General features: G+C 30.4%; 2 protein-coding genes across 2 annotated transcripts; one reads left to right on the top strand and one right to left on the bottom strand.

The window, feature by feature from the left end:
- The first annotated feature begins 11,566 nt into the window (after positions 1 to 11,566).
- LOC149883343 (neuropeptide Y receptor type 2-like) lies at positions 11,567 to 13,390 on the top strand. The gene has a single exon (XM_090100436.1). The coding sequence runs from the start codon at positions 11,703 to 11,705 to the stop codon at positions 12,696 to 12,698; it is 996 nt and encodes a 331-aa protein (XP_089956562.1). The 5' UTR covers positions 11,567 to 11,702; the 3' UTR covers positions 12,699 to 13,390.
- A 192-nt stretch (positions 13,391 to 13,582) lies between these two features.
- LOC145182149 (uncharacterized) lies at positions 13,583 to 18,211 on the bottom strand. Its single transcript, XM_090100435.1, has 5 exons — positions 18,054 to 18,211; positions 17,700 to 17,923; positions 16,784 to 17,031; positions 13,853 to 16,697; positions 13,583 to 13,757 (listed from the first exon to the last, which is right to left on the bottom strand). The coding sequence occupies exons 1-4, from the start codon at positions 18,117 to 18,119 to the stop codon at positions 13,858 to 13,860; spliced, it is 3,378 nt and encodes a 1,125-aa protein (XP_089956561.1). The 5' UTR covers positions 18,120 to 18,211; the 3' UTR covers positions 13,583 to 13,757; positions 13,853 to 13,857.
- Positions 18,212 to 26,799: the final 8,588 nt, after the last annotated feature.

The raw sequence follows: 26,799 nt of genomic DNA, 5'->3' as shown, positions 1-26,799 counted from the left end.
ATTTAAAACCTTTCATGAAAACTTGCAAATGTTTGTTCGTAGCACCTCCCCATTTTTTGAATGAACGTTAATTGAGATTTCAGGACAATTATCTCTCCCTTCCCCCTTATTTAAATTAAAATATGTTTTAAAGCTTGAAGACTCAACTAAAACACATGACAGGGAAAATAGAAAGGCGATTTGTCTCATGCTAATCCGTTCATCAGGAGAATCGTCAAATAAAACCTTATCACCATGGAGTTTAACATGAAAGACGACAGAGCTTGTTAATTTTTTTTTTTTTTTTTGTAAGGAAAAAAAAAGTAGATTAGTTGTTTGAGATAAGATAACTTCGAAAATTAGTTGTTCCCAACGACTTATCAGATGTAGACTATTAGTTTTAATAACAAAAAATTACCATTTGTTTAATAACAAAATAAATACATAAATAAATAAATGATAATAATAATATTAGTAATAATAATAATAATAATAATAATAATAATAATAATAATAATAATAATAATAATAATAATAATAATAATAATAATAATAATAATAATAATAATAATAATAATAATAATAATAATAATAATAATAATAATAATAATAATAATAATAATAATAATAATAATAATAATAATAATAATAATAATAATAATAATAATAATAATAATAATAATAATAATAATAATAATAATAATAATAATAATAATAATAATAATAATAATAATAATAATAATAATAATAATAATAATAATAATAATAATAATAATAATAATAATAACAATAACAATAATGATATAAATAGTACTAATGATATTAATAGTAATCAAAGTTTAATTGGCAAAAAGGAAGAGAAAAAGTTAAACAGATACACATATGTTAAATATATCTAAACACAGTAAAAGGGTCAAATCTAGAGTTCCAGGCCTTAACAAAGCAATATCGGGGCAAAGCAAAAATCAACTTTGCTTTCATTTACTCCTAAATGTAGAAATGGTGAAAAAAAAAATTCGAAAACTTGAAATGGCTCTACTGAAAAGTTAGGTTTTTGAACTTTTACTGTAAAGGCCCCGGAACTCTAGAAATAATAATGTTAATTTACTGTAAAGGCCCCGGAACTCTAGAAACAATGATGTTAATTTACTAAATAAACGAACTATGTTCAACTGTTACATTAAAGGTTAAATGCAGTTATGAAGGCACATATCTAGGAATACACATTCCTATAAAATAAAGTTGCAAGAATTAAAAAGAAATAGCATTCTCCGCATCATATCAGTGATGTCGTTTAATAATATTACATTCGTTATCTGACGGTTGCACTTTAGAATGCCATTGTGTATATGTATGCCATTTTGTGTATGTAGAACTTCAGAGAACGTGGAAAAAAATCATCTTTAAAAAGAACTTGATACTTTTAAAAGATCAATAATGGGCTAAGACAAATGTTTTGGTACAAATGTCAGGTGTCAGGCTGTGCATTTTTGTTACACTGCCTAACCTGTAGTGACCACCTCGGTGTGTACTTATAAATACTTTTAATTAGATAATTTGTTTCGTGCAACTGTTGCATTGACGAAATTTTAAAATAAAAATGCATGGAAGTTTAAGTTGCTATTAATTTTACGAAATTTTATTTAAAAGTGTGATAGTCCAACTCAAACCCTTGTATAACATAAATTACTGTGGCCTGGTGCTAAAAGGGTTCAACAAAAAATTAGTGTTAATATCAACAATTGTTACTGTTGGTTATTTTGATGGAAGACTAACACTTAATGAACAACTTTACTGAAATCGAAACTATTAGAAAAATCTTCGATAAAAAAAAAGATCGAAAGTTCAAGAGGAAATTTACAGCCAGCGCGGTTTTCCAATTTCATTTAGCTATAAAGATTTCTCTTACAATATGATCTCGTATAGATTGATACGTCTTAACAGATTAACTTAAACAATTTTCTTTGGCAATCCTCTTTCATATCAAGCAAAGTAGAAATCATTCAAAATGATTAAAATACTTTAAAAGGTTTGGGAAATATGCGTTCAATTTACTTATAAAACGATAGAGGTGCAAAACTCGAGCAACAACAACGTTTCATGTTTGCTTTATTAAGCGAGACAATGCCAACAATTTCTTTTCATCGCGGATGGTTTGATGAAAATGGCTTTTTGATGAAAACTTTAGTTCTAATATTAAACGGAGCTTTTTTGAATAACTAACATCGGAGTTTGAATAAAAATATTAATCAAATTAAGGAGTGTTTAATTTATACGAAACACAACTGGGGGGCTGGGGCGGGTCTAAGGTTAATCTTGTTAGTTACATTCCAATTTTTTTTAGCTGAGCGAAGTGCGTCTGAACACGACATTGATTTTTGGGCTACAAAGTCTCCCAAAGAGTTATTTTAAAAGACTCGTGTTTTACACTTGATCAAGACTGCTAAAGTTTTAATTAGCTACGTTATAAAGCATTTTATTTGTGTATTACTAATTTTTTTATGTGTACGCATAATAACGTGTAAAGTTTTGATGTGTACGCATAGTAACGTGGAAAGCTTTGTGCAAGATTTTTATTTCTTCAGGTTGTTTTTTTAAAGTTATTTTATTCCAATTAAACAGAAATTTTTACAATTGTTGACTTTCCACCATAACTTATATTTTGCATGCAAAAAAACTTTTAAATTTCAAAGCCATTATTCATAAATAATTTTAAATATCATTTTGCAAAAGTTTGGAAATGACTCTCATTTCGTTTCTGTCTTTTTTTTTTTTTTTTTTACCACTGTTTTATGTTACGTTTTGCTTCCGTTTTCTTTAAGTTAATTTTTAAATTTATTTAAAGTTATCAGCAAAAGGCAGTTAAAAGTAACTTATAGAAGAAATTCAAAATTTAAAATCTCATATTTCTCAAAAGTTGCTGAATGTTACGTGTCCGTTTTTTCCTCCTTGGTCTTCATATGGTGTAACGAATCTGTTTCTAAAAGTTTTATTTTATAGGAGAATCATTAAAGAATTTTATGTAGAATTTTTGTACCTGGTTCTTTATTGATAAAAAGATTTAGTGAGATGCATTCCTAGTAGAAATAATATAAGAATTTTATAACTAAATATCAAAGAAATAATTTCTTCTTTTGTTTTTGATGAAAGTTTTAAAAAACAAGAAATGTTCATGAATACAAAGAGCTATTAAAAAAGATCAAAGAAAAATCATTTACTTATCGAAAATTAATCGAATAAAAAACGCAATAACTTTGAATTGCATTCTGTAAATATTGGGTTTTGCAATATTTAGTAGTGAAGTATTATGTTATATTTATGTTTGTGCTATATAAACCAATCTGTTCAAAATCTCTAAAAGCAAAAGTTCATGATTTTCCTAAAAACTGCATGCTTGTCCGATGATACCATGTAAGATAAAGTTGAAAAAGATAAAGATGATAAATATGAAATAAAGATAATACTTGATAAAATGAGAAAGATTACATGTAAGATTACTTGATCAAGATGAGAAGTAAGATATGATCTCATATTTTATTTCTTAGTGGTTTTAACCTGCACCAATACAACTCATTTTCACTTTTTTGAAATTTATAATAGTTTAAAAACTTTTTTTTTTTTTTTTGTTTCACGAAGAATGACATATGGTTGCGATTTTCTGTAAAATTTTCAGTTCGTTTGAACAAAATGAAAAAAAAAAGATCAAAGAAAAAACTACAAAAACATATTCGTTCCTAAACATTTGCACGCTGCATGTTTCAAATGGAGTATCTTCTAACATTTATTCCAAAATATTGGATTATCTACAAAAAACCTGACATTTATTTTATTTTTTTAACGCTCGATTAATAACTATTATTTAAAAAGATCCTCGATAAACGAATATGAAACCGCCACTTTTTCCACGCTTAATTAAAAAATAAACCTTTGTTAATTACCTAAAAATAATTTGCTGTGGTTCGTAGAGAACTGATGTTTTTGTAAGATGTCTGTAAGAAAAAAAAAACGCGTCGCAAATTTCAACAATGTTAGAGATCTCACTTGAAAAAACGCAAACGAAAAAATAAAAAATATTAGAAATCTCATTCTTCAAATTCTTCAGCAATTAGTAAAAAGCATTTAGCGATTAGTAAAGCAATTAAATCTTTTTCAAACTTTAATTTTAAAGGCAGACAAGTAGATGAAAGTTTTCGGATGGTCGTATCTTAATGTACTGCACTATTTCAAGACTAATGCGACCTCTGGTTCAGATTTTAAGTTGCGCAAGTTAAAAATTTAATTTTCGTTTATAGATTTTTTAAAAAATTTTCCAAAAAAAATTAAATTATCAAAAACAATCGATGGACTGTTTTTTTCTCAAAAACTCCATAACCTAAATGATGGTGCTAAAGCGTTAAAGACGCTTGTAGAAGTTTGCGTTGCACTTTTTTTTTTTTTTTTTTCGTTTGGGTTTTTAACGCTTCAGCACCATCATTAAGATTATGGAGCTTTTGAGAAAAAAACAGTTCATCGATTGTTTGCTTTTATACAAACTGGTTACAAGTGTCCTTTTCTTTTTACCACAATGGAAAAAATCTGCTAAAAGCAAAGTTTTTAATTTTAACAGGTAAAACATCTTTGCAGTTTGGAAGCCATTGGTTTGAGCTCCGTGTGCATGAAAAGGTTTTTTGAACCATTCTCACAGCACCTTTATTTCTATATAATGTTATAGCAACATGTTTGGCTCATTGTTACCATGAATGCGCAGTGGCATGGTCGTATTTTAGCTATGAATACTTTTTTATGAAATAGGTCGTTAACAAATTTTTTTAATCAGACAATTTTGGACTTTCATTACATATGCAGTGGTAATTTTTGATGCCAAACTTTTTTATACAATTTTTTTTTTACATACAAATTGTTAGATTTTAAAATTTTATACTTATTTAGGTCATGGCTACCATGGCTACCTAATTCAATAAGGATCTTTAGGTAGTCGAAATGTGGTTACAATGTTTAACACCATTTTTCTGAGGTAACCAACTGATAGCACGTCTCTGAGTTAAAAATTGTTGTTAGTAGTTTGAAGTAATTTAATTAAAAGTAAAATAAAATTGTTGTTAGTGGTTTGAAGTAATTTACTTCTTTGATTTGTTCAACTGTTTTAATGATCGTTGTTAGAGAATGACATCGAGACAGTTACTGTAGTAAAAGCCATAGTAATGGAGACTGTTTTGAAATAAGTGAGGAAGTATATACAGCACTTTTGGGTATAAGTAAATTTATTTTTGTAAAATAAGGAACAAAATTGACGAGAATATTTGATAATATGGCTTGAAACAGGATATTGGTAAGGCAAGTCGGATGGGTAAAATAGTGTAGCAAAAAAAAAAAAATTTTCTTATAGAATCGGGTCCTGATTTTACATACATAAACTATTCAAGTTAAAATTTTGGAGTATCTAACTGTTAATTAATTTTTTGAATGACTTGTTTTGACGAAAGAAACATAGAAACAGTGGCGGACTGTCCATTAGGCTAACTAGGCTGCAGCCTAAGGGCCCGTGATTTTAGGGGGCCCGTGCACGGGCTCCTTGGTCCCATGACAAATCCATGCGTCTATCATCTATAATCTGTCAGTCAGATTAAGGCTTTGATCATATGCGATAATCATGGAAACATTATCTTGTTCCTAAGTAAATAAAGTTTGATATACAGTATTACACCTATCTTTTGTGAAGTCGCTAAAATGTCATATCATCATAAGTCAATAGCTCCTAGACGTTGTGAAAGAAAACGTGCAATAGAAGCACACACAGAAGTAATGTCAAAAACTGTTAAGCTCACGGAGATGTTTGGGAAGCAACCTTCAGTAACAGTTACAGAACAAATGCCTCTTGATGATCCTTCAGCTCAAAGTGCTGTGCCCAAGGCAACATCTCATTCTCATGATGTTCGAAATGTAGAAAAATGATGATGAAAACGAAACAGGAAGTAAGTTTGGCAATGACAATAATGGGCTAAAGTTTTTTTTTTTCAACTCAGTTACTTTCAACGCAAAAAAATGCTTTTTGTGGTGAGTTTAATGGCTGGAAGAATGGCTTAGCCGTTATATGTGCGCATGAAAAGTCTTTAGCCCACATAGCTGTCGTTCAGAGCACCAGAAACCTTTAAGTGGCTGCAGCTCGTATCGATGAAAACTTTGTCAAACAATTCAATGCGGAATGCCAATACTTCAGATCGGTGCTCGAACGTGTCGTGGAAGTAATCAAGTTATTGGGCCAGCAACTAATGGACACTTATGTTCACCGAATTAGGCGTGCTAAGTACTATTCAGTATCTATGATGGCACACCAGAAGGTTGATCGATTAACTTACATTGTTAGATATCTACCTGAAGACAGTTGCGTACTCGTTGAGCGTTTCCTCAAGTTTCTTGTCATGAGTGGGTATACTGCGAGTGAGATCTCAACAAGCCTTTTCGCATTTGTAGAAAAAGTGAGTATCGAAATTACAAACAGTTGTGGTCAATCATATGATAATACTAGTAACAGGTCTGGAACTTACCATGGTGTTCAAGCAATAATAAAGGCACGGAATTCATATGCTGAATACATCCCGTGCTTTGCACACTCATTGAACTTAGCAGAAAATGAAGCAGCAAACTGCAAATCACAAGCATCATTGTTCTTTGACATTATTTAAAAACTTTACTCGTTTATGAGTGCTTCAACGCATCGCTGGTCTGTGCTTCAGAATAACCTGGACTCAACAACCGTTTTGAAGAGTCTTAGTGAAACCAGATGGTCAGCTAGTACTCAAACCACTTTTCATGAAGGCAACAAAGAGGAAGTTAGCTTGTTACCAAAGGAAGATTTTAGAATAAGCGTTTTCCTACAAATAATAGACAGCATCTTGACTGTAATGCAGAAGCGTCTTATTGCGTATTCAGGTGTTCGAGATAAGTTTTCCTTCCTACACAATCTAGTTGATCTCCCTGACTCGTGTCTGCGTGAAGCCTCATCAAGATATTACTTTTTTTTCTGTCAGATTGGTAACTTTTGCACAAGGGCCCCATAATATGTCATTAGCCTAGGGGCTCCAGATTTTTCAGTCCGCCACTGCATAAAAAGCTAATAATTACAAATTTGTTTTGAATCACTTTTGTTAAAAGTTCTGGAAATAGTGACGTCCAGTCTAATCTTGAATGTCGACGGTGTTTTTTGTCACATACATTAAATGCATTAACTATGGACGTATAAAAGATGGACGTGCAACGATATTATTTTTTTTTGAACCATGCTCGTTGCTTGTTGCTCAATGATCGTCGCACATTTTTAAAAATCCTTTGTTTTAAACAATAGAAATTAAGTTATATTAAAGTCTGCCGGATTCGTCGAAACTTTTTGGTCTCATCTAACCAGTCATATCAACTTCTTTTTAGTTTTTAAAAAAACAGCAATGGAACCAAGATTTAAGCTATATTTTATATAGCTAGACAGCCTTAATATTTAAAGAGACAACGCTGATGATGATATAGAAATTGAGATCATTTACTTAACTACTTTAGTACATGTATAACTTGAGATATAATAAATAATACAAAATATCAACTAGTTTTGTAGCCACCAAGAGCACAATGGTTTAATGTCCAGGGAACTTCTCCATCTACTATATTGCTGTAGACTTCCAGTTTATGAATATAAAATTTTCTATTTTTATGTTTAACAACAGAAATATATACAGTTAAGGATAAACAACTTATACTTAAAATAAATGTAAGTACAATAAAGAAAAAAATAATTTGTCACAGTTTTAAAGAATTTAGCAAAACCATTTTATGGCAAACCTTAAGAATAACTAAGTATTTAATATTGACATAATATGATTTACCAGCTGTATATAAACTTATTTTTATTTGACAAAAACAAATGGGTTATTGTGTGTCTTTTATGACAAATGAAATAGTATATGAAATTTGAAAAACGAAAACATGAAATATCTGGGCGCATTTTGCAAGATAATTATAAATTTGAATAACTTTATGAAAGGTTTTGCTTTATCAAATGAATTATAAAAAAGCCCATTAGAAAATACATTTACTAAAAAAATGCATTGTGGAATTTATATTATGGAGCTTATAGAGTAGTCGAGGCAAAAAATGGCGACGTATCGGAAAAAATACTAAAAAAATACAAATTTAAGACTGGTGAATGAAGGACCAAGGAATTGAATGAAACCAGATCTTGATAAAAAAATTTATTTAAACTTTTTTATATTTCGCTATACTTTTTTAAGTCATTTTAAAATTATCCTTACAAGTCTATTTTATCATTCACAGACTTAGTTTACACGAAAAAAGTTCCCAAATTTACAAATGTTCATCTTAAAAAGATAATAAAATGCTGCCTAGAAGTCTTACAAGTAAGCTTGGATTTTTTTACTGGGACATCAGATTTTTTTATCGGAACAAAAAATGTTATCAAAAGATTAAACTGAATTCAATCAAAGCCATTACAGAAATGTGCGCAAGTGATGTTGATTGTGTTTACATTTTATAATTTTCCCATAAGAAATTTTTGTCCTTTTGATAAATTAAACAAATTTAAATAGTTAGCTTTATGGGAAGTTTTTGTTGCTAATGGTAACATTGTTGCTAGTAGTTTGAAGTAGTTTACTTCTTTGAATTGTTCAACTATTTCAATGATTGTTATTAGAAAATGACATAAGAATAGACAAAAAATATTTGTCCTTTTGATAAATTAAACAAATAATAACAATTAGTTTTCATAAATAATGCTTAAAACAATTAGGGAAAATTCTTGTATCGGCTATTTATACATTTGATGCATACATTTTGTGCATGAAATAATATTTCTTTTTTATTCATTATACCATTCTACTTTATACTGACTTTGCATAAATACTCAAAATTTATGAGAATTTTTAGAGTATTTAAAAATGGCAGACCAAAACGCTAGAGTCCTGGGCCTGAAGAGCTATTAGTAGATAAGAAACTGGATAAACGCAATAAGTTGTCTCTCAAGCGTGTCATCTCAAAAAGTAATTTCGGGACTCTCTTTATGGAGATAGGAAATGCTCAATTAAGACAAGGTTAAGGTTAAAGCCCCTCATCAACAATTCCAAAAGATGATCGGCATTTACTAGTAATTGCCAGAAGAAATCAAAGAACACAACTTAACTTAGAAATGAACTTGCATTAGGATAAGAAGCCTTGTATTGACACAGAAGGCAGCACAGAATACTCTTCATGCAAATGGTTTATATCCTCGAAAAACTGTGGTTTGTGTTGCGGATTTCCGGATTCTTTTGTAAAGGTGCCAATTTTGAGAGCAGGGAAAACGAAAATTCAAACAATCAAATCTTTTGGTCTAGTCTAACCAGTCACACCAACATTCAATCGAAGAAAAGGGCGAGACAGCCGAAGCACCGGGAGGACACACGTGTGTAGTTATTGTTCAAGTTTTGCAAAAAATAAATTTTGGCAACAATTCAAAAATTTAAAACAATTTTCGAAAAAAAAAAAATCAACCTGAAGTTCAATTGTAACTTCGCTGATAAAATGATAAAAACTTCAATTAGTAAGGTTTGAGAAAATTCTGTAACTATTTTTACAAACAAGTCCGAGACCAGAGATAAAAGCTAATTAAAAGATAACCGGTAAAACTTGTTTTAAAGAACCGGTTAAAACAGAAGCAGCAAACGGACTTGAAGATAAAAATCAATTGTTTATACTAGAACAACTTCTGATTTAAGAAACATCTTTGCAAACACTTAGAAAAACAAGTTTGAGAAAATCTAGACATTATTTTTTGGGGGAATTTTGTAAAAAGATTTTTAGAGAGAAATTTATGTGAAGATTTTATGAGAAAATCTAAAAAAAATTTAGAAAAAAAAAGAAAAAGAAGATTTCAAAGTGAGAAAAGTTTTGATATAAAAAGACTATTTGGCATTGAGTCCAAAAGTGGACTCATGGCCAAAGCGTCTTTTTATATCCATCTCCATCCTCACACACCCGCGTCTAGAATTCCACCTGAGTTGAAAAAAAAAAAAGAACTGCAGAAAAAAGTAAAATTGTAATTAAAGCGGTTTTTCAAAATTTCGAAGAAGAATCGAAAAAAATTACATATTTTTTTTAAAAGACAATCGTACAAACATAAAAGCTGCTTTTTGAAATTGTTTCGGTTTACAAACATATTGTCGACTTAGAAGAGCATAGATGGAGACTAAAACAACCCTAAAACAAGCAAATCCAACTCGATAGGGAAATTATGTTAATAACACTTTAAATTCATATTAAACAAATTAGGGCAATTAAAAAAAAAAATTCTACTAATCGGGATCAAAAATATTCACTCGACTTAAACGAAGATTTCCTTGAAGCTTTTTCTAAAGGTTTCCTTTTAGACACAGTTACAAAACAACTTTCTTTAGACCAAATAACCCACCATGCATCATGTAGTGCCAAAATAATTATTAGATTATTTTTTAAAACACTTCATGCCTAGAAATAAAGTTGTTAAATAAATGTCATTCAAACTTATTGTCGTATCTAACCAAATATTTTCAGTTAATTTGATTTTAAAAGCCGTGGTTCATTTCTAAAGTCAAATTTTTGGAGAAGTGTGTTCAATTCTTTCAGAAGGAAATTATATAAACCTTGGCAGATCTTTGCTGAACGAAAAGGTATTAACTGATAAATGTGATTTTCTTTACTGAATGCTCATATAAACAGTAAAAATCGTGACAAAAGAAAATTCCATAGGAAGCAACGAACAACAAAACAAAGATTTTCCTGAATTTGGATGCAGAATAAGCTTGATCATTTTTAATGACTACTTTACTGCAAGGAAGTAAATTATGTACATAACTGGCATATGAATGAAAAAGAAATTCAAGTATTTAAACAAATAAAATAAAAAGACAAGTTTCATCTAAGACACTTCAAGAACTTCAAACCCTAAGGATTTTGTTCAAAAATTGACCAATCAAAATAAATTTGCAGCAATATTTAAAACTAAACACAATAATCAAATACTAATTTTTATTTCATTTAAAAAATGCTAGATAACAATTATGTTCTGAAGGTATTTTTATTTTTCGCAAATCTGATCTGTTCAATCGTACTGCTTAATTGACAGATTTATGAGAAAATTAGTATGATTGTTCAGCCCGGTTAACCTCTTCTGGTGAGCGACAATAATATTTTGATATTAATGCTTCCTTAATAAAAACCATTCTTAAAAAAATAAGAAAATGTCGCAAATATAAATCACAAAAGTAAATAAAAAACTAAATAAATAAAAGATAAATAAAAAATCTTTTAAACATAGAATTATCACATTTTTAAAATTCTTGTTCTGGTTTTAATAAGATAAGCGACGTGTTACTCCGTACATCATACAGAAAAAGCTAAACTCAGCTGGTCCGTCATCTCTCTTCAAAGTTTTCTAAAAAGTTGCTGCGGGGTATTTAGCAGTTTATAACTTGTTGACAGCAGGACATGTAGGATCGATTACAATTAACAGAATAAAATAAAAATAAGTGATTATTTCCTGATCTTCGCTTAAATAAACGCTGCACTGAAGTGCTTATTTTGACGCATCAAGAATTTGTCGAAGATTGTACAAAAAACTGTAATGTCTAAACAAAATAGTTCCTTCCTCAAGTTTTGCAACATTTATCTTAACTCATAGCCGTTTCAAAATCAGTTTTTGTAAAACTATGGATCATTTAAATATTTGTTTTTACACCAAGAACTGTACAGATGATAGTAGAATGAGCAGTGCGATGAAAGAGACTGATTTTTTTGATATTTTCATCATCGCCATGCTTGTTTTCGTGATGCTGATGGGGGTTTCAGGTAACACACTTGTTATTTACGTGTTTGGTGTCAGCAAGAAGAAAAAAAGATTTGAGCGCTTTTTGTTAACTCTAGCTGCATTGGATTTTTTGTCATCGATTTTGATACCACTAACTTTCCTATACCTTACCGCGACCCGCTTTAAGCGCTGGGACTTTGGGGAGGTTGGTTGCAAAATTATACCTACCTTTTTACAAATCACTGTGTCTGTTTCCCAAGGAGTCTTAATAATGATCAGCTATGAAAGGTATCATTCTATTGTCAAACCATTCCAGGAAAAAATCTCGAACTTAAAGCTATTTCTCTTCTTCTGCACAGTGCTGTCGGTTTCCGTACTTTTGGCAGTGCCTTATATGATGACATTTCATATATTGGTTAACTATGATTACGGCATTAAAACATGTATTCCTGACGCTCGTAAACACAAAACGTTGATAGTTGCAGCATCTTTACTGTTAATAAGAGATATTTTTGCAATAAGTTCAATGGAATTTTTTCGCAGCCGAATTTATCACTCCCTTATAAAAAAACAACGGCACTCGTCATGGAACTGCAAACAGGGTTCCCAAAAGGGAAGGAAAATTTTATTTATGGTTATTGTTGTTTTTTCAGCATTAACTTTGCCTTTGGATATTTTTCAGTTTATATTTTACATGTTTGCTAATTTTGCAAATTCTAATCTGCATACTCGGACTTATGACGTGTTGGTTATGATTAACACGGTTCTTAATTTAATACAAATGTCAAACTCTGTGGTAAACGTTTTCATTTATTCTCGCATGCATAAAAAGTTTCATTTAAACAGCGTCAAAAATAAACATTTTACTGCTCCAGAGCAAAGTGGATTTAAAAGATAAGAGCACAAAAAAAAAAAAAAAAGAAAAACGTGACAGCATTTTTTTTATGTATGTAAAAACTTGCAAGTTGCTGAAACAAAAGTATAAATTAGAGAACTTGCTTTAGAAATAAAAATATTTTTGCTCTGTTGGCATTTAAAACCTAAATGACTTTATTTAGTTTTGTTTGCTGACTGATCTGATGCTTGGTAGTAAAGATGGCGGAGCCTCAATAGTACTTTTGTAAGTAGCATTAACTATATGGCATTGGGTTTAAATCTAATTGGAAGGTTTTTACTGTACGAGCAACAACACGTTTATAATCAAAATAAACAACATAAATAACGGAATACTTTGATGGAACCCAATTACTTCTATTGAAAAATTGAATTCATTTATTGCACATCATTCGTGTTTAATTGTCTCTTTGCTGCAAAAAAAAAGCAAAAAACTTGAAGAATTAGAAGGCAGTTGCAAATATTTTCAATGTTTTGGTGCTAATTCCATATGGAAAGATCATCTTTTTTTATGCTGATCTTTCCATATGGAATTTACATACTTAAGCAATATATGTAATTTTTTAAAATTTACATTCAGTTTGTGTTGAAAAAGAACAATATAGTATAAATATAAGACAAGTATTAATATTTCTATAAAAAATAGTATCTTATATGATTTTAATTGCGTAACATATACCATAAACAAAATCGATAAAAAAACTTGACTCCTGCATTTGGTTTTATACACGAGGTACGAGGATTTTACGTTTTTTTTGTAAAGAGTTTTAGGTTGGGTGGGGGTGGAAGGGTAAGGTTCAAAGAAGATGATGAAAGTTATTGTGATTTTAACGAAGTACCTTGCAAGCAATGCAGTGGGTAGTCTGAAGACCTGCCAAAAAAAAATTCTTTTTATTGCCATAAAGAAAAATTTTTTAAAAATTTTATTTCCTTTAAAATTTCAACCAATATACAAAATTAACTCTTTTTTTTTTTTGTTTTTAAATAATTGTAAAAGATTGGTACACTCGTTCCCAGGCGATCTGTTCCAATTCTCTCGTTCCAATTCTCAGAGAATCTTACTCTAAAGGGAGAAAAACAAAAGTTAAGGTGTAAAATAAATCGTCGGAGAAAATGTTTTTTTCCAGAACAAAATATAAAATGCAAATAAGTTTAAACCTTTCTTAATAGCAGTGCAATGCACCCTCTGAAGATGTTTTACCATCAGCACAACTTTTGCATGCAAACTGACCTGCTTCAGACTTAAATTTGTTTTTCGGACATGGACTACAGCCAAAATTGTCTGCATAATTAGGTTCGTAACCTGGTGGACATTTTTCGCAAAAATAACCGTTCAGTCTTGATGCAGAGGCTTCAGGACAAAGCTTGCAGGGATTTTGATGCGGATATTTTTTCTGGAAAATTTGATCTGTAAACATTTTGCTGTTGCAGCACATTTCAGAGCTGGTTTCATCAGACAAATTATTTTCATTAACACCTTGTTTTACGCGGCTGAGCAATCTTGACTGAAAACAAAACTCCGCAGATGCTTTCAGAAAAAGTTTAGTCGTTGTAAAGATCTTGGGCAGAAGGTGATCGCTTCGAAGTTCTATACGCCATCTCGAGCCATCTAACCGGGGAAGCAATTTTCCATATATATTGCCTTCTATATCCAAAGAAAACGTGCTTAACTTTTTATTGCATGGCTCATTATTATATGGATTGGATCTTTCATTTAACTTGTTTTCAGTGTAAATATTTTTAATAAAAACACCGCCTTCAAGCCAATAGTTTTTTCCTTTCAATTGATTGTCTAATAAAACGATATTCATGTTTACTTCATGAGTAAAGTTGAGAGCGGGAGGAAGATGTATATTTAGATTCTTTAGGAAAAATGGTCCTTGATCAAAGTTCGAAATCCATTGGTTTTCAAGTAGCCAATCTTTATCAGGAATTTTTAAAAATGCAACTCCTTTAGTAAACTCTTCTGAGTCAAATTTTTCTGAACTGTATAATGTTGAAAGATCTACTGTGTTATTTTCACCCGTCATAGTTGCTGGGATTAAAAACTCCCCTTTTCTTATGTGGCAGTTCAAACACTCGCACATTGGAAATTGAACAGTGTTGATTAAAACTCCTGGATCACCCGAAGGATTGTCTAGTAAATCTTTACACACTTGCTTTTCAACTCCATGATTCATATATGTGTTGTAATCACATGCGCTTTTGATTAAGGTAATTTTATGATATCTTATGAGATGCAGCGCTTCATACTTTGTAAGAAGTTTTCGCAGTTGATCACTTGATGTTCCCTTCATTGAATGAGCAAGTTTATTTGCTGCATCCTCAGCAAGAGCAGCTCTTGCAAACTTGGAAAAGCTTTCTATAATAACTGTTTCTTGTTCCGCTATTTCTTCATACAAAGCAACTAATACTGCAGTAGAGATTTTAGCATCAGGACAAAGACCTTTGTGAGCTGCTATACCAGATGCAATGGTTCCTAATTCCGTGTCGGGGTTTTCAATGACTTCGCAAAACTTTTCTACTATTTGATTTAAAATGGCGTCGTACTCAGCAATATCACTTAAGGTTATTGCTTGAGTATATTGCTCAGAGTGTTTAAGATAGTCCTCGAGCTGTTCGGTTGTAAATTCTTCACCTTGCTCAATGGTTTCAATGAAACGCTTAATGGCTTCAAATGTGTTTTTGTTTTCATTTAGGCTTTGCGAAATCCTTTTTACAAGGCTATCGAGTTTTGGAATTGAGTTTGATTTTACATACTCCAATTGTTTTATAAGCACACCTTGCTTCGCAACTTCACTCAACGCATCTTTTTGGTCAATTATTGAGGCATCAGAATTAGTTAGCCATTTTATGGGATTAGCACTTCCAAGAATACGAATTACCAAAACGGCCACTTTAGATGCAAGATCTGCTGATGAAACCCCAAATGCATATCCTATTATTTCTTTCAGATGCTCTTCAAGTTGCGATGATGCTTCTTCTGCACGAGATTTTAATTTGGACCAATCTTTGAATGCATTTTCTTTATCCGTCGTTGCTCTCTGTTTATCGAATTTGGCAAGTTTGCCGAAGTATTCTCCCAACTGAGTTGAAAACGTTTCACCCAGGGTATCAATATCGCTTCGGATTGTTTCAAAACTTCCCTTGAGGAAATTATAGTTAAGAAGTCCAAAGTAATCAGTATCACGGTACAAAGTAACAATATTGTCATTTACTTTGGGTTTAGTAAAACGTTTGATATTACTCAGAAAAGCTTTGACTTGGCAAAATTCGGGATAAACTGGGCTTGAGTCATTACAATTCCAGTCCCTGCATGTTTCAGTTAGTTTCTTAATGGCAGCTTCGGCTGATTGGTATACTTCGTTTATTGACCCGTCAATCTTTATTTCTTTTACAATTTCCATTAATGCTGACGGAGAGCATCGAGCACATTGAACACTCGCAATATATGTGCAGGATTTTGTTACAGCCATCTGACATTGTGTTAATAACTTTTCAGTTCCATTACAATTGAGCGAAGTTAAGAAAAGTGGTGGAGACTTCTGAACTGTGTTTTGAAGATAGCTATAAACAGGTACAGGAATTTTGAATTCATCATAATATAGATGATTGCAAACTACTTGAGCTTCTTTACGACTCCACTGTGTTGCGCAAATTGGAATATCATCAAAAAATACACTCCCCTCATTTTTACTGTTTCCTGAGTTTGAAGGTATTAACTTCATTGCGCTTGGTACCAAACAAATGGCAGCTGCCCCTTCTGAAGGGCCACAATTGTGGTATGTTTTATGCTGACAATCAACAAGACTGTATTCACTACCACTACACACAACGTCATCCATAAAAAAATCTACACTCACTGGCTCATTCCCCCATCCTATTCCACGCGTACCAGAAGGTAAACCCAAACTTCTACAGACAACATCGGCGTTTTTGTCTGTCCAATTGTCGTCGCAAATCGGTCGTCCAAACACTTCTACAGTTCCGTAATATCTACTATCTGAAAAGGTTATGCATTAAAATGATCTAAAATTACAAAGCAAAGAAAATTAATATTTAAAGAGATTAAAATTGTAATATAATTACTTAATTTCGTAAGTCTTAAGTTCGCTCTAATTTGTTCCGCAGTGAACTTTGTTCTGCATCCTGACTCATCGTTCCAATTACCACAATCGTTATTAGAATCACATTTTTTTGAATAAGTTGTGCAGGCTCTTCCATTATTACAATCGAATTCTTTACATGGGCTAGGACATAATGGTCCTCTTATCAAATGAGTTCCACACTCATAAAAAGACCCATCTTTAGCCTTGCATCGACAAGCAATATCCTCTCTGAAAAAAACGAGGAATGTCATTTACGTTATTGCACGAGGCTCCAGAACAACCGGCAGAAATGTTTTTTCCCCACATAAAATTTTATTGTATGCATATTTAGTTATATATATGAAAATAAATATTTGATTATTAAAAATCTCTAATGGAGTGGAAAAACATAGTTATATAAAAAAATTAAAAGAAGAATTTTTAGTTAAAACTATTCGCCATTTTTATAAAAATAACATCGACTTCTCAATTAAATGATGGCGTTTTTGTATTTTTAAACATACGATGGTACGTAGCGGCTTCAGTATTCTTAAATGGAGGTCAACAATGTATGTATTGTAACAACGTATGTGTTGTAAACAAAATTCTCAGGTTAGTTAGTAGAATGAATTTTAATTCTACTCGCGACTAATTAACTGTTTGATTACCTTTATTTGTTTTTTATTACCAATTTTGTAAAAATCAAGGACTCACTTTTTAGTTTTATAAAAGGAAAGAACCGTATTTCTCAAAAAAAAAAAAAAGGGTCAAGAGAGGTTTTGAAACATGACGGTTATTGTGGTTCTCAGTGCATAGTTTACAAAATTTCTCCCTGAATTAACATTCTATTTTGCCCTTTGTTTTTTAATGAGCCTTTTTAATTCCTTTTGATAGTAAAAATACTCAAAAAAACAAACCTAACACCAATTTCACACATTGTTCTATCGATTTCATCCCAACTAACCGGGATTTCTCTCCTTTCTTCCCAATCGCACGTATTGCCGTTACAACACTCTTGTCTTAATTGATTTGAATAAGTTCTTGAGTTGTCCCAACGCTTGTTTCTCAAAAACGATAATGCATGGCCTTCTTTCAAAAGAAACGATGAAGGCTGTCTTTTCAATAGCAACTCACTTTTTTCCTAAAATGCATTAAAATTTGTTAAGACTTCCTTGTTTGATAGTTGTTAAAAACAATACATTTTGGATGCAAAAAAGCATTCGTTTTATACAACCGCGCGCAGCCTGGGAAAGAGTTTAAGTTTTACTTACAGCTAAAATCTCCTTCCGATCTATCAGAGAAAGTAATGATACAAGTACAAATGTTTTCCATTCCATTTTTCTATATTTTCATGAAGAAAAAAAAGAGCAAAAGTTTGTTTTTAACAAAAAAAAAACACCAAACTTAAAGCATTCTTAAGTTTGCGCACCTGTACAGATTTTTATAAAATAATTAAGTATTATATCTAGCCAAATGGGTTTGATTTTACAGCTGCTGAGACATTAGCAACCAAAGTAATCATTTTTGTATTATTTCTAGACAAGTTTTTGTTTAAACACATAAAGGGAGAGTGGGGCCTAATCGATAGGCGGGGAAAATATTCTAATATCTTCATGATGAGAAAAACATTGAAAATTTCCAGCTACAAAAGTTGTAAAGTCACTATGCTTTATGTACATATACATATATATATATATATATATATATATATATATATATATGTATATGTATATGTACATATATATGTACAATGCTACAGAATTATTGTTATAGAATTTAAATTCAACATAAATGTTGTATTTGAAACCAAAATGTTTTAAAATTTTTGTTTTATTTCACATATCATGTAATAAAAAAGATATTTTGCTAAATTTGTTCTAAAGCCTTAATATTTTAACTGCTTTTAAATTAGTTGAAAATGGCGTTCCATTTTCATCTCCATATGTCCATTTCTTGTCCTTTTCTAAATTTTACAAAAACTAATAAACTTATACAAATTATATTTTGGATGCACATTATATTTAGCTTATATTTTTATATTTAATTGGCGATCACAGACAAATTTCAAATTTAGAATTCGTTGTTTATTATGACCAGTTGTATTCATCGACAGGGTGTAACTAAGTGGCTCTAACTAAAGATTTGGCACCCTTAGCAATGCATCTTAATTAATTTTTTTTTTTTTTTTTTTATTAAAACTGTTTTAAAAAATTTTAACAAGTTTTAATTACAATCGCTTATAATTTTCAATTGAAGTAATTAAAGAAACAAATGAAGCTAAAAGAAAGTGAAAACTTTAGACGAGGATATTACATTTTATTTTATACATTAAATGTACAAATGTATGATCGATATGTTACTAATATACAAATATTTAAATAAATTTTTTTCTAGTTTTTGCCTTTGCAAATTCTAGTGGGATGTTAATAACGTCATCTTCACTGAAGAATTTTCATTTCTCGCCGCTACACTCCGCTTACTTGGCATATTTTGCTGTATTCATTTGAGCTTGTATCTTATCCAAGTATCTTGAACCACATTTGCAGCATGGTCACACTTCCACAACTTCCACAACTTCCACAACTTCCACAACTTCCACAACTTCCACAAGTAATTTACTGTCACTTAAAAAGTAACTACTATTTCACTGAATAATAGAAAGTTCTAACAGGGTTAAAGTGCGCTCGGAATTGATTTTTTTATTGCTCATGTATTTTCAGAAAGCTCATACTATTAAGAAATTTGCTAAATTGCCTTGTCTCCAGTTTCCTAGAGGATATAACAACATTATTACTATTCTCAACCTTTTCTGTTAAAGGTACAACTGCTAAAAGATGCATTTCTAAGTTAAATATTGAAAATTATTTCTGAACTTTTAAAGGACGTGAGAGAAAGTTATTAATTTTGAGCAAGAAAAAGCCTTTATGCTGTTAGAGGGGATGTAAGATGAAAAGGAGGTTAAAACCCTATGGTCGCACTAAACTGAGGGGTGTAAGGATTTTTTTTTTAATCACTTTTCATAAATTAAGTTTTAACCAAAAAGTAAGTTAATTCTTATTTACATGTAAAAGTTCAGGGTGCAGAAAAATTTCCTGTACAAAAAGTGGAAACATGAAAACTATCATTATGTTTAAACAAACAATTTACACTAATATGTAAACAAAAAATATTTTGTAAATACTAGAGGTATACATCTTTTGAAAGAAAACACCCAATAGATAATTTTACACTTTTTAACTTAAATTGTGTAACTTTGAAAAGTAATTATCTTTTTAACGTCACTAAAAAATTACACAAAAAGTGATTTAAATTGCGGAAATCTACGTGCGAAAGTCAATTGTTTTTTAAACTTAATTACTTTTAGATCTTTTATTACTTTTAAAAGTAATTTACATTTACGTGTTAGACTTACTTTTTTTATGTAATTTACTTTTACAAGTAACAGTAAATTACTTAATTGCGTAACTTGTTTTTATAGCACATTCGAAAATAATTGACTTGAAATGTTTACATTCGAATATAATCTACTTTTACTTGCGATGTTAAATAATTTTTAAAAGTAAATTTTAAATAAATAATGGTAATTACTTTTTTCATGAAAACAAATAACGCTGTCCCTAATAAAGAATGGTTTTATGGAATAGTTCGGATAATAAAAAATACCGTAATGTTAGTAATACCATAAAATCTAATTATATAAATATCTAGAATTAGATTTGCCAGTATTGTTTACTACTCGAGTATAAAAGGAATAAGCTTTACATTAGCAGGCTGGCGAGGAATTATTTTTCTATTCCTGCCTCCAGTCACAAGTGAAAGAGTATATACAAGAATTTGATATATAACCTCTGGATATGCAATAAAAATTCTAATATTGGTATGATATATATATATATATATATATATATATATATATATATATATATATATATATATATATATATATATATATATATATATCATACCAATATATATATATATATACAAAATACATATTTTTTTTATTGTATCTTACATTTTTTGTTGTACTTTTATTAGATTAAATGAAATATTGGTTGTGCCACTGTTAAGCGGCATAAAGTTATTTTACTTTGTCGCTTTAAAAATACGGTGGAGAATATAGAAATGCATATAAAAGTTTGCACGTGTGAGTGATACAGAAAATCAAGTTAAAACTTGATAGCTGAATAAAAATGATACGATGCGCTAGATTTTAAGTTATTATATATTTATCATTATTTATCACATTATTTTATTGTTGTATTTTGTTATGTATTTATCATTATATATACAATTATTATATTTTCATGTAGTATTATTAGGTAAATACTTGTTTTAATTCTTATTTATTTGTTGTAATGACTTTTTTTTATTGTCAGTTTATTGAAAATAAATATTATTCAAACATATATATAATTATTATATAGTAATATATAGTATATTTATTATATATACTATTTAAATTATATTATAATTTAAATAGTATATATAATAAATATACTATATATTACTATATAATAATTATATATATATATATTTTTATATGCTCGTTTAGATAAAAAATAATATCATAAAAATAACTTATCAACAATAGAAAGAATTTATTTTAAAAAGTACACAAAATTCTGAAATTAAAAAAACTAAATGACTACTTTGAAATTTATCTACTTTGCTTTTAACAAATTTTTTTTTTTCAAGTCTCCACATTATTTAGGTACGTGCGTATCTGGGTTTAAACGGCACCGATTTTAAAGACAAAAACTGTGACCTTTTTTTTCACAGCGTGCTCGAAGTCGGTGTGGTAATAATGTATTTATTTGTCTTTTTTTTTAGAATTTTATATCAGCTTAGACTTTATTAAAAAAGTAGAATGTTTTATGTTGAATAAATTATGGTTTTTAAAATATCTATTTTCTATGTGCCTGCCAAATTTCATTAAAAAAAATTCATGACCACATACCGTATTTTTCGACCCAGTGGAGGTACCATTTCCACCTCTTTTAGCGTTACTGTGACTGTTACACTTTATAAAACTGTTTCTGCTATTGTTACTGTTACTTTTTGTTATAAATTCTGTTGTTTTTTTTACAGTTACCAGTGATTTTCATTCGGTTTTAAAATTTCGTTTCTGTTCCGGAGGTGCATTAATATTGAAGGCATGTTGGTACATATTTAAAATTTTACAGACAACTGTATAGATCTATTTTCTATGTCCCTGCCAAATTTCATCAAAAAATATTCATGACTACATATCCTAATTTTCCACGCAGTGGAAATATGTATTTCCACTTCCGTTACATAGTGTTAGGGGGAGGGGCGGTTTTTGACAGTAGAGAATTCAGTATATTTGTTTTTTTTATTCCTTATAATGATATATTTTATTAGAACTGTTATTTATATATTTATCTTTCATTGAAATTCATTAGTAACGATAAAAATAAGGCGAAAACGCTGAGGCTTTTAATGTATTTAAAGATCATCTCCATAATATATATATATATATATATATATATATATATATATATATATATATATATATATATATATATATATATATATATATATATAATTATTGTAAATATTGCAAAAAGACGCGATATTTTTTTATGCATGTTTTATAAAATTTTATTATAAATTTTACTATTACGTTTTAATCATTAAAAATACTTTGTTTCTTTAATTCGAAACTTTTTTAATTACGTTTTTTAATCGTTTTGCACATTTCACTATGCAAAATCATGCGCAAATTAACAATGATTCTTTTACAAAGCTGCCGTTAGCCGAACGCGAGTTTTATACGAAAGTTGCATTTTTCTTAAGCAATGCTTCATAAAAATAATGTTTTATGAAGCATTGCTTAAGAAAAATGCAACTTTCGTATAAAACTCGCGTTTGGCAAAGTTCACACTCAAAAGCACAACAGTTTTCTTTTGCAGGAACAATTTTCCTCTTCTCTATAATGAGGGTGAACAAGTTGTATATTCCAGGCAGGAAGCTGGTCTTCCAGAATGCGAAGGTCTAGCATTCACAACAGACATGTCGACTAGCCGCAACAATGACGCATACATCTCAACAACCTTGCACTACAGTAGCAAGGATTTTAAGAAAAATAAGGTTTGTGGGTTGTCCTTTTTCCAAGGGAAAACACTTTCAAAAGAACTTGACAAAATCACTAAAGAGATTCCCGGACTAATTTCAGATGCAGTAAGAGTTGCAGTAAATAAGTCGAAAGCAAATATCAACACAGAAAGGCCGAAATCCTCTTAGATCACAAACAGTTAAACACACATTGATCATCAAGTCAATCTGATTGTGTCCCAAGCGGTAGATTCTAAATAAAGCACCAACAATTGCGGATGCCCTTTCATTCAAAATCTTGTTGACACATGTCAACCACAGTCCACTAGCAATGGAAAAAGTTCATTGCCGCTGTAAGGTAGTGGGGGTTTCGTATGTGAAACTAATTACCCCTTTTGCAACAAGATAGAACTCAAATGCCTTGATGGTGAATTCTGTATTTTGTCTCTGGAAGTCATTAAGGAAGAAGATCCAAAATCTTCACTTGGCTGCAAAATTTTTTATATCAGATGAATTTAAAAAGATGGCTCTCGTGTTACCAGCACTAAAAGAAATCACAAAAATACTTCAAAAATTTTCTCATCCAACATTCTGACTGTTCAAAAGGTGATTCCTTGGTTGTTCAAAAGGTGATTTCTTAGTTGTTCAAAAGGTGATTTCTTAGTTGTACAAACTGTCTGCAACTCTTGAAATTCTCATAAAACAGACCAACAAAAAAGGAGTTAACGAATTTTTAACAACCTTAACGAATTCATCAACTCCTTTGTTGACGAGATTGAGAAAAGGTTTCCTGATTTTAAATGCATCAATTTCACCTATGCTGTCGGAAATCTTCATTTTAAAGGATGCGCTGATGAAGAAATTGAGCTTGAAATTCAACAAAATCAAGAGCCAAATTATTGAAGAAAACCCTTCCACATCGGTATTTTTGTATCAAATTCAATATCAGTGTTAGACTGAAGAAGATATTTACTTAATAGCAATCGCATAAATATAATACGTAATACAGAGAAAGTATAAATACGAAATATGTTATATATACTGTATTTATATTATTCTGCAATTTGACAACTAAAGTTTATTACAATGTTAAGCGAAAACGTTTTAAAATGCAGAAAGTTTTAATGATTTAATTTCCTTATATGGGTGTGGTTGGCAGCAAAAGATATTAAATTTAAACCAGAGTGGATGTTGACACCTTTACAAATGAATTAAGTTAATGCAAAATGAAACAAATTTTGTTATTTTGGACAGAGTTGCACTGAAAAAAGAGGAGCTAACGAAATAAGTTTAGTTATTTTATATATATTAATATATAATTAATATTTTTTTTTTCCTCTTATGAAAAAGTTTTTTCTGTGTTTATGAACAAATAAGTAGAATTTAAAAAAACGGCTTATTTTTATCTTCTTCAAGTTTGAATAAAGAATGCGAAAGTACCGCTTATTCAGATTTTTCTACTGTTTAACAATCTGTGTAGTTTTTCTTCTATAAATTTTGAAGCAAGCTACTAGGATTTTCTTCAAAATGCTTTGTGTTTTATCTACAGATTTTAGATTGAAGTTTGAATTTTAGCTCAGGCCCGTCGAGAAGATGAGCAAAGCCTGGGCTAACTTACTCTGATACACCCCAGGATTTTTGCGTTTTGCGAAGAAAAAAAATTTATAAAAGATATATTTCATTTATTTCTTATTCCTTTAAAACCAAGACCAGCTTTTTGGACATCCGTAATTTTTCTCTGGAAATCCTGCTCACTTCGATTACTAAAGAAAATTAACAGCGCACATTATTTAAGGAATTTTCTGATACATTACTTTTTCTTATGCAAAATTTGATAATAAATTCAAGTATATTATTGGATTTTATCAAAATATTAAAAAACCACCTCTAAAAATTATCATCATAGCAACACTGCTTTTATTATTAAACTAGTTGTTTGTTACTACGGTCCTTGTAGATAAAAGTAATAAAACAACAATTTTTTAGAAGTAAACAGATAACATAAAAGTATGCCTAGACCCTCGTATCATCATTGCTTGTGTTTTTTAGCCAAAGAAAGCGCAAACAAACTGTGTGTTCCCCTGTAATCTGAAGGATCAGATTTTTAACATTATATATTTTTAGTGGCCATACAGGATCAGTTGTATGATAACGTCAACCCTCGAGTTCGCCTGGCTGAAATAAATACTGAACAACTGCTGATGATGAATGCAATGGTTTCTCAAGACCTACTGCATGTGAAACTGCAGAATGTGGGTCCTGGGCCTTCCAGTAGCAAGTTTAGCCACCTATGAGGCTTCTTTTATATATTCAAGTCGAAACTGCAGCAACTTCAGCAGAATTTTTATCTGTCAAGACCTCAGCCTCCTTATATCCTGAGGGATTATTAATAACGGTCAACGCGTATTTATAAGTTTTGCGACCTTCCTTATCATTTTGTAAGTGTAGTAAGTCGGCCTGATAAACTGTATTGGGGCGGACTTCAATGAACATGGGTTGTGGAATTTATCGTGGAGCAGGCAAGTGTATCTGCCAGACTGCTTGTCGCATTAAAAATGTGTGTGCAAACTCGTCGCTTATCTTAGCCTTTATGACAGCAACAATAGCATGACAGTAGCTATGGGGCTATAGATCATTGATGAAATCGCTGATAGTATCACTCATACTCAGTAAAGATTAGTTAAGGATTTCAAGAGTTGAACTTTTAACATAGCACAAGTGCTTACATAGTCAGCCCCTCATGGACGTGAGAAGGTGACGGGATGAAAAAAACGCACATTTGTTTTTAAAAAACAGAAAACAATTGGTGTGCTTTTTTGTAAACGAGTGTTTACATGATGATATGTTACCAACGCTGGCACAAGTGGTTGCACAAAGTTTAATCTTTTTGGGGAGAGATAAGGGATGGGATTATTGGGGATTATTAATCAAGAACTAGCAAAAACATTGGTGACCCAAAAAAATCACAATGCAAAGTTTAATGTTCAGGAAAAACTAATTCAGACCCTTGATAACAAAGTGACCATAAACCACCATTATCATACTACTCAAAAAACGGTTTGCTTCGTTCATTCACAAAATCTTTCAACACCAAGAGAAAAAATTTGTTTGTACTGATGAAAAAGTTTTTCTATAGGATGAAATAATTGGATCAAATGCACATCTTCATTGGTCTTCATTCTTAAAACCTTACGAGAATGATGTTCTCTATAACATAAATTCTTTATTTCGAGTTTCTTGAGCTAACTATATATTGGCAAAACTTTCATTATTTCTGGTCCGTGAAATAAGATCTTAGTAAGGCTCTGAGGCATGGAATACCCATCGTACAATGTAAGTACAAATGGTACAATGACAGACAAAAGAGGTGAGACTTGCCGATGTTAACTTGATCAACAAATTAGGATTAAGTACAACTTTACAATTAATTCATTGTTTATAACTGCTTTTGGACCAGCTTTAAAAGGTCTCATCTTCCTTAAAGCAATTCTTATTCTTTCTCTGTAAACACATCGAATTCTTTCTCTATAAAGACACCGTATTTCAAACTATATTGATTTAATTCGTCTTCAGCTTTGAATAAAAGCAGTAATTGGACTTTTCACTTTACGTTGTTTTCATACTTCAGTTTTTCTAATTCCTTTGAGATTTATCAATCCCATAGTATCAATTCGTGAACTGGGGTTCACGAGTCATGGAATTGAATATTTCATAGTTATTGTATTAAAAAGAGTTAAAATTTATGATAATTTTAAAAACTTAAATACCGACAATTGAGTATGAAAATAGCATCTTCCTCACTTCGATGGTCCCGATTTGTATTACGAGTGATGTAGAAATCATTTTCGAATATCCTTGTCCTTCTTCAACTTGATAGTGTTGACCATTTTGTTTTCAATTTTTGAAAGAAGCTTCGGAAATTTCACGAAACGAAAAGCA

Source organism: Hydra viridissima, unplaced genomic scaffold, assembly GCF_058129835.1.
Source record: "Hydra viridissima isolate aposymbiotic clone 2 unplaced genomic scaffold, HvirCarnegie_v1 scaffold_10, whole genome shotgun sequence".
Classification (NCBI taxonomy): domain Eukaryota; kingdom Metazoa; phylum Cnidaria; class Hydrozoa; order Anthoathecata; family Hydridae; genus Hydra; species Hydra viridissima.
Note: the sequence above shows the minus strand (reverse complement) of the source record. Positions and strands in the feature narration are given on the sequence as shown.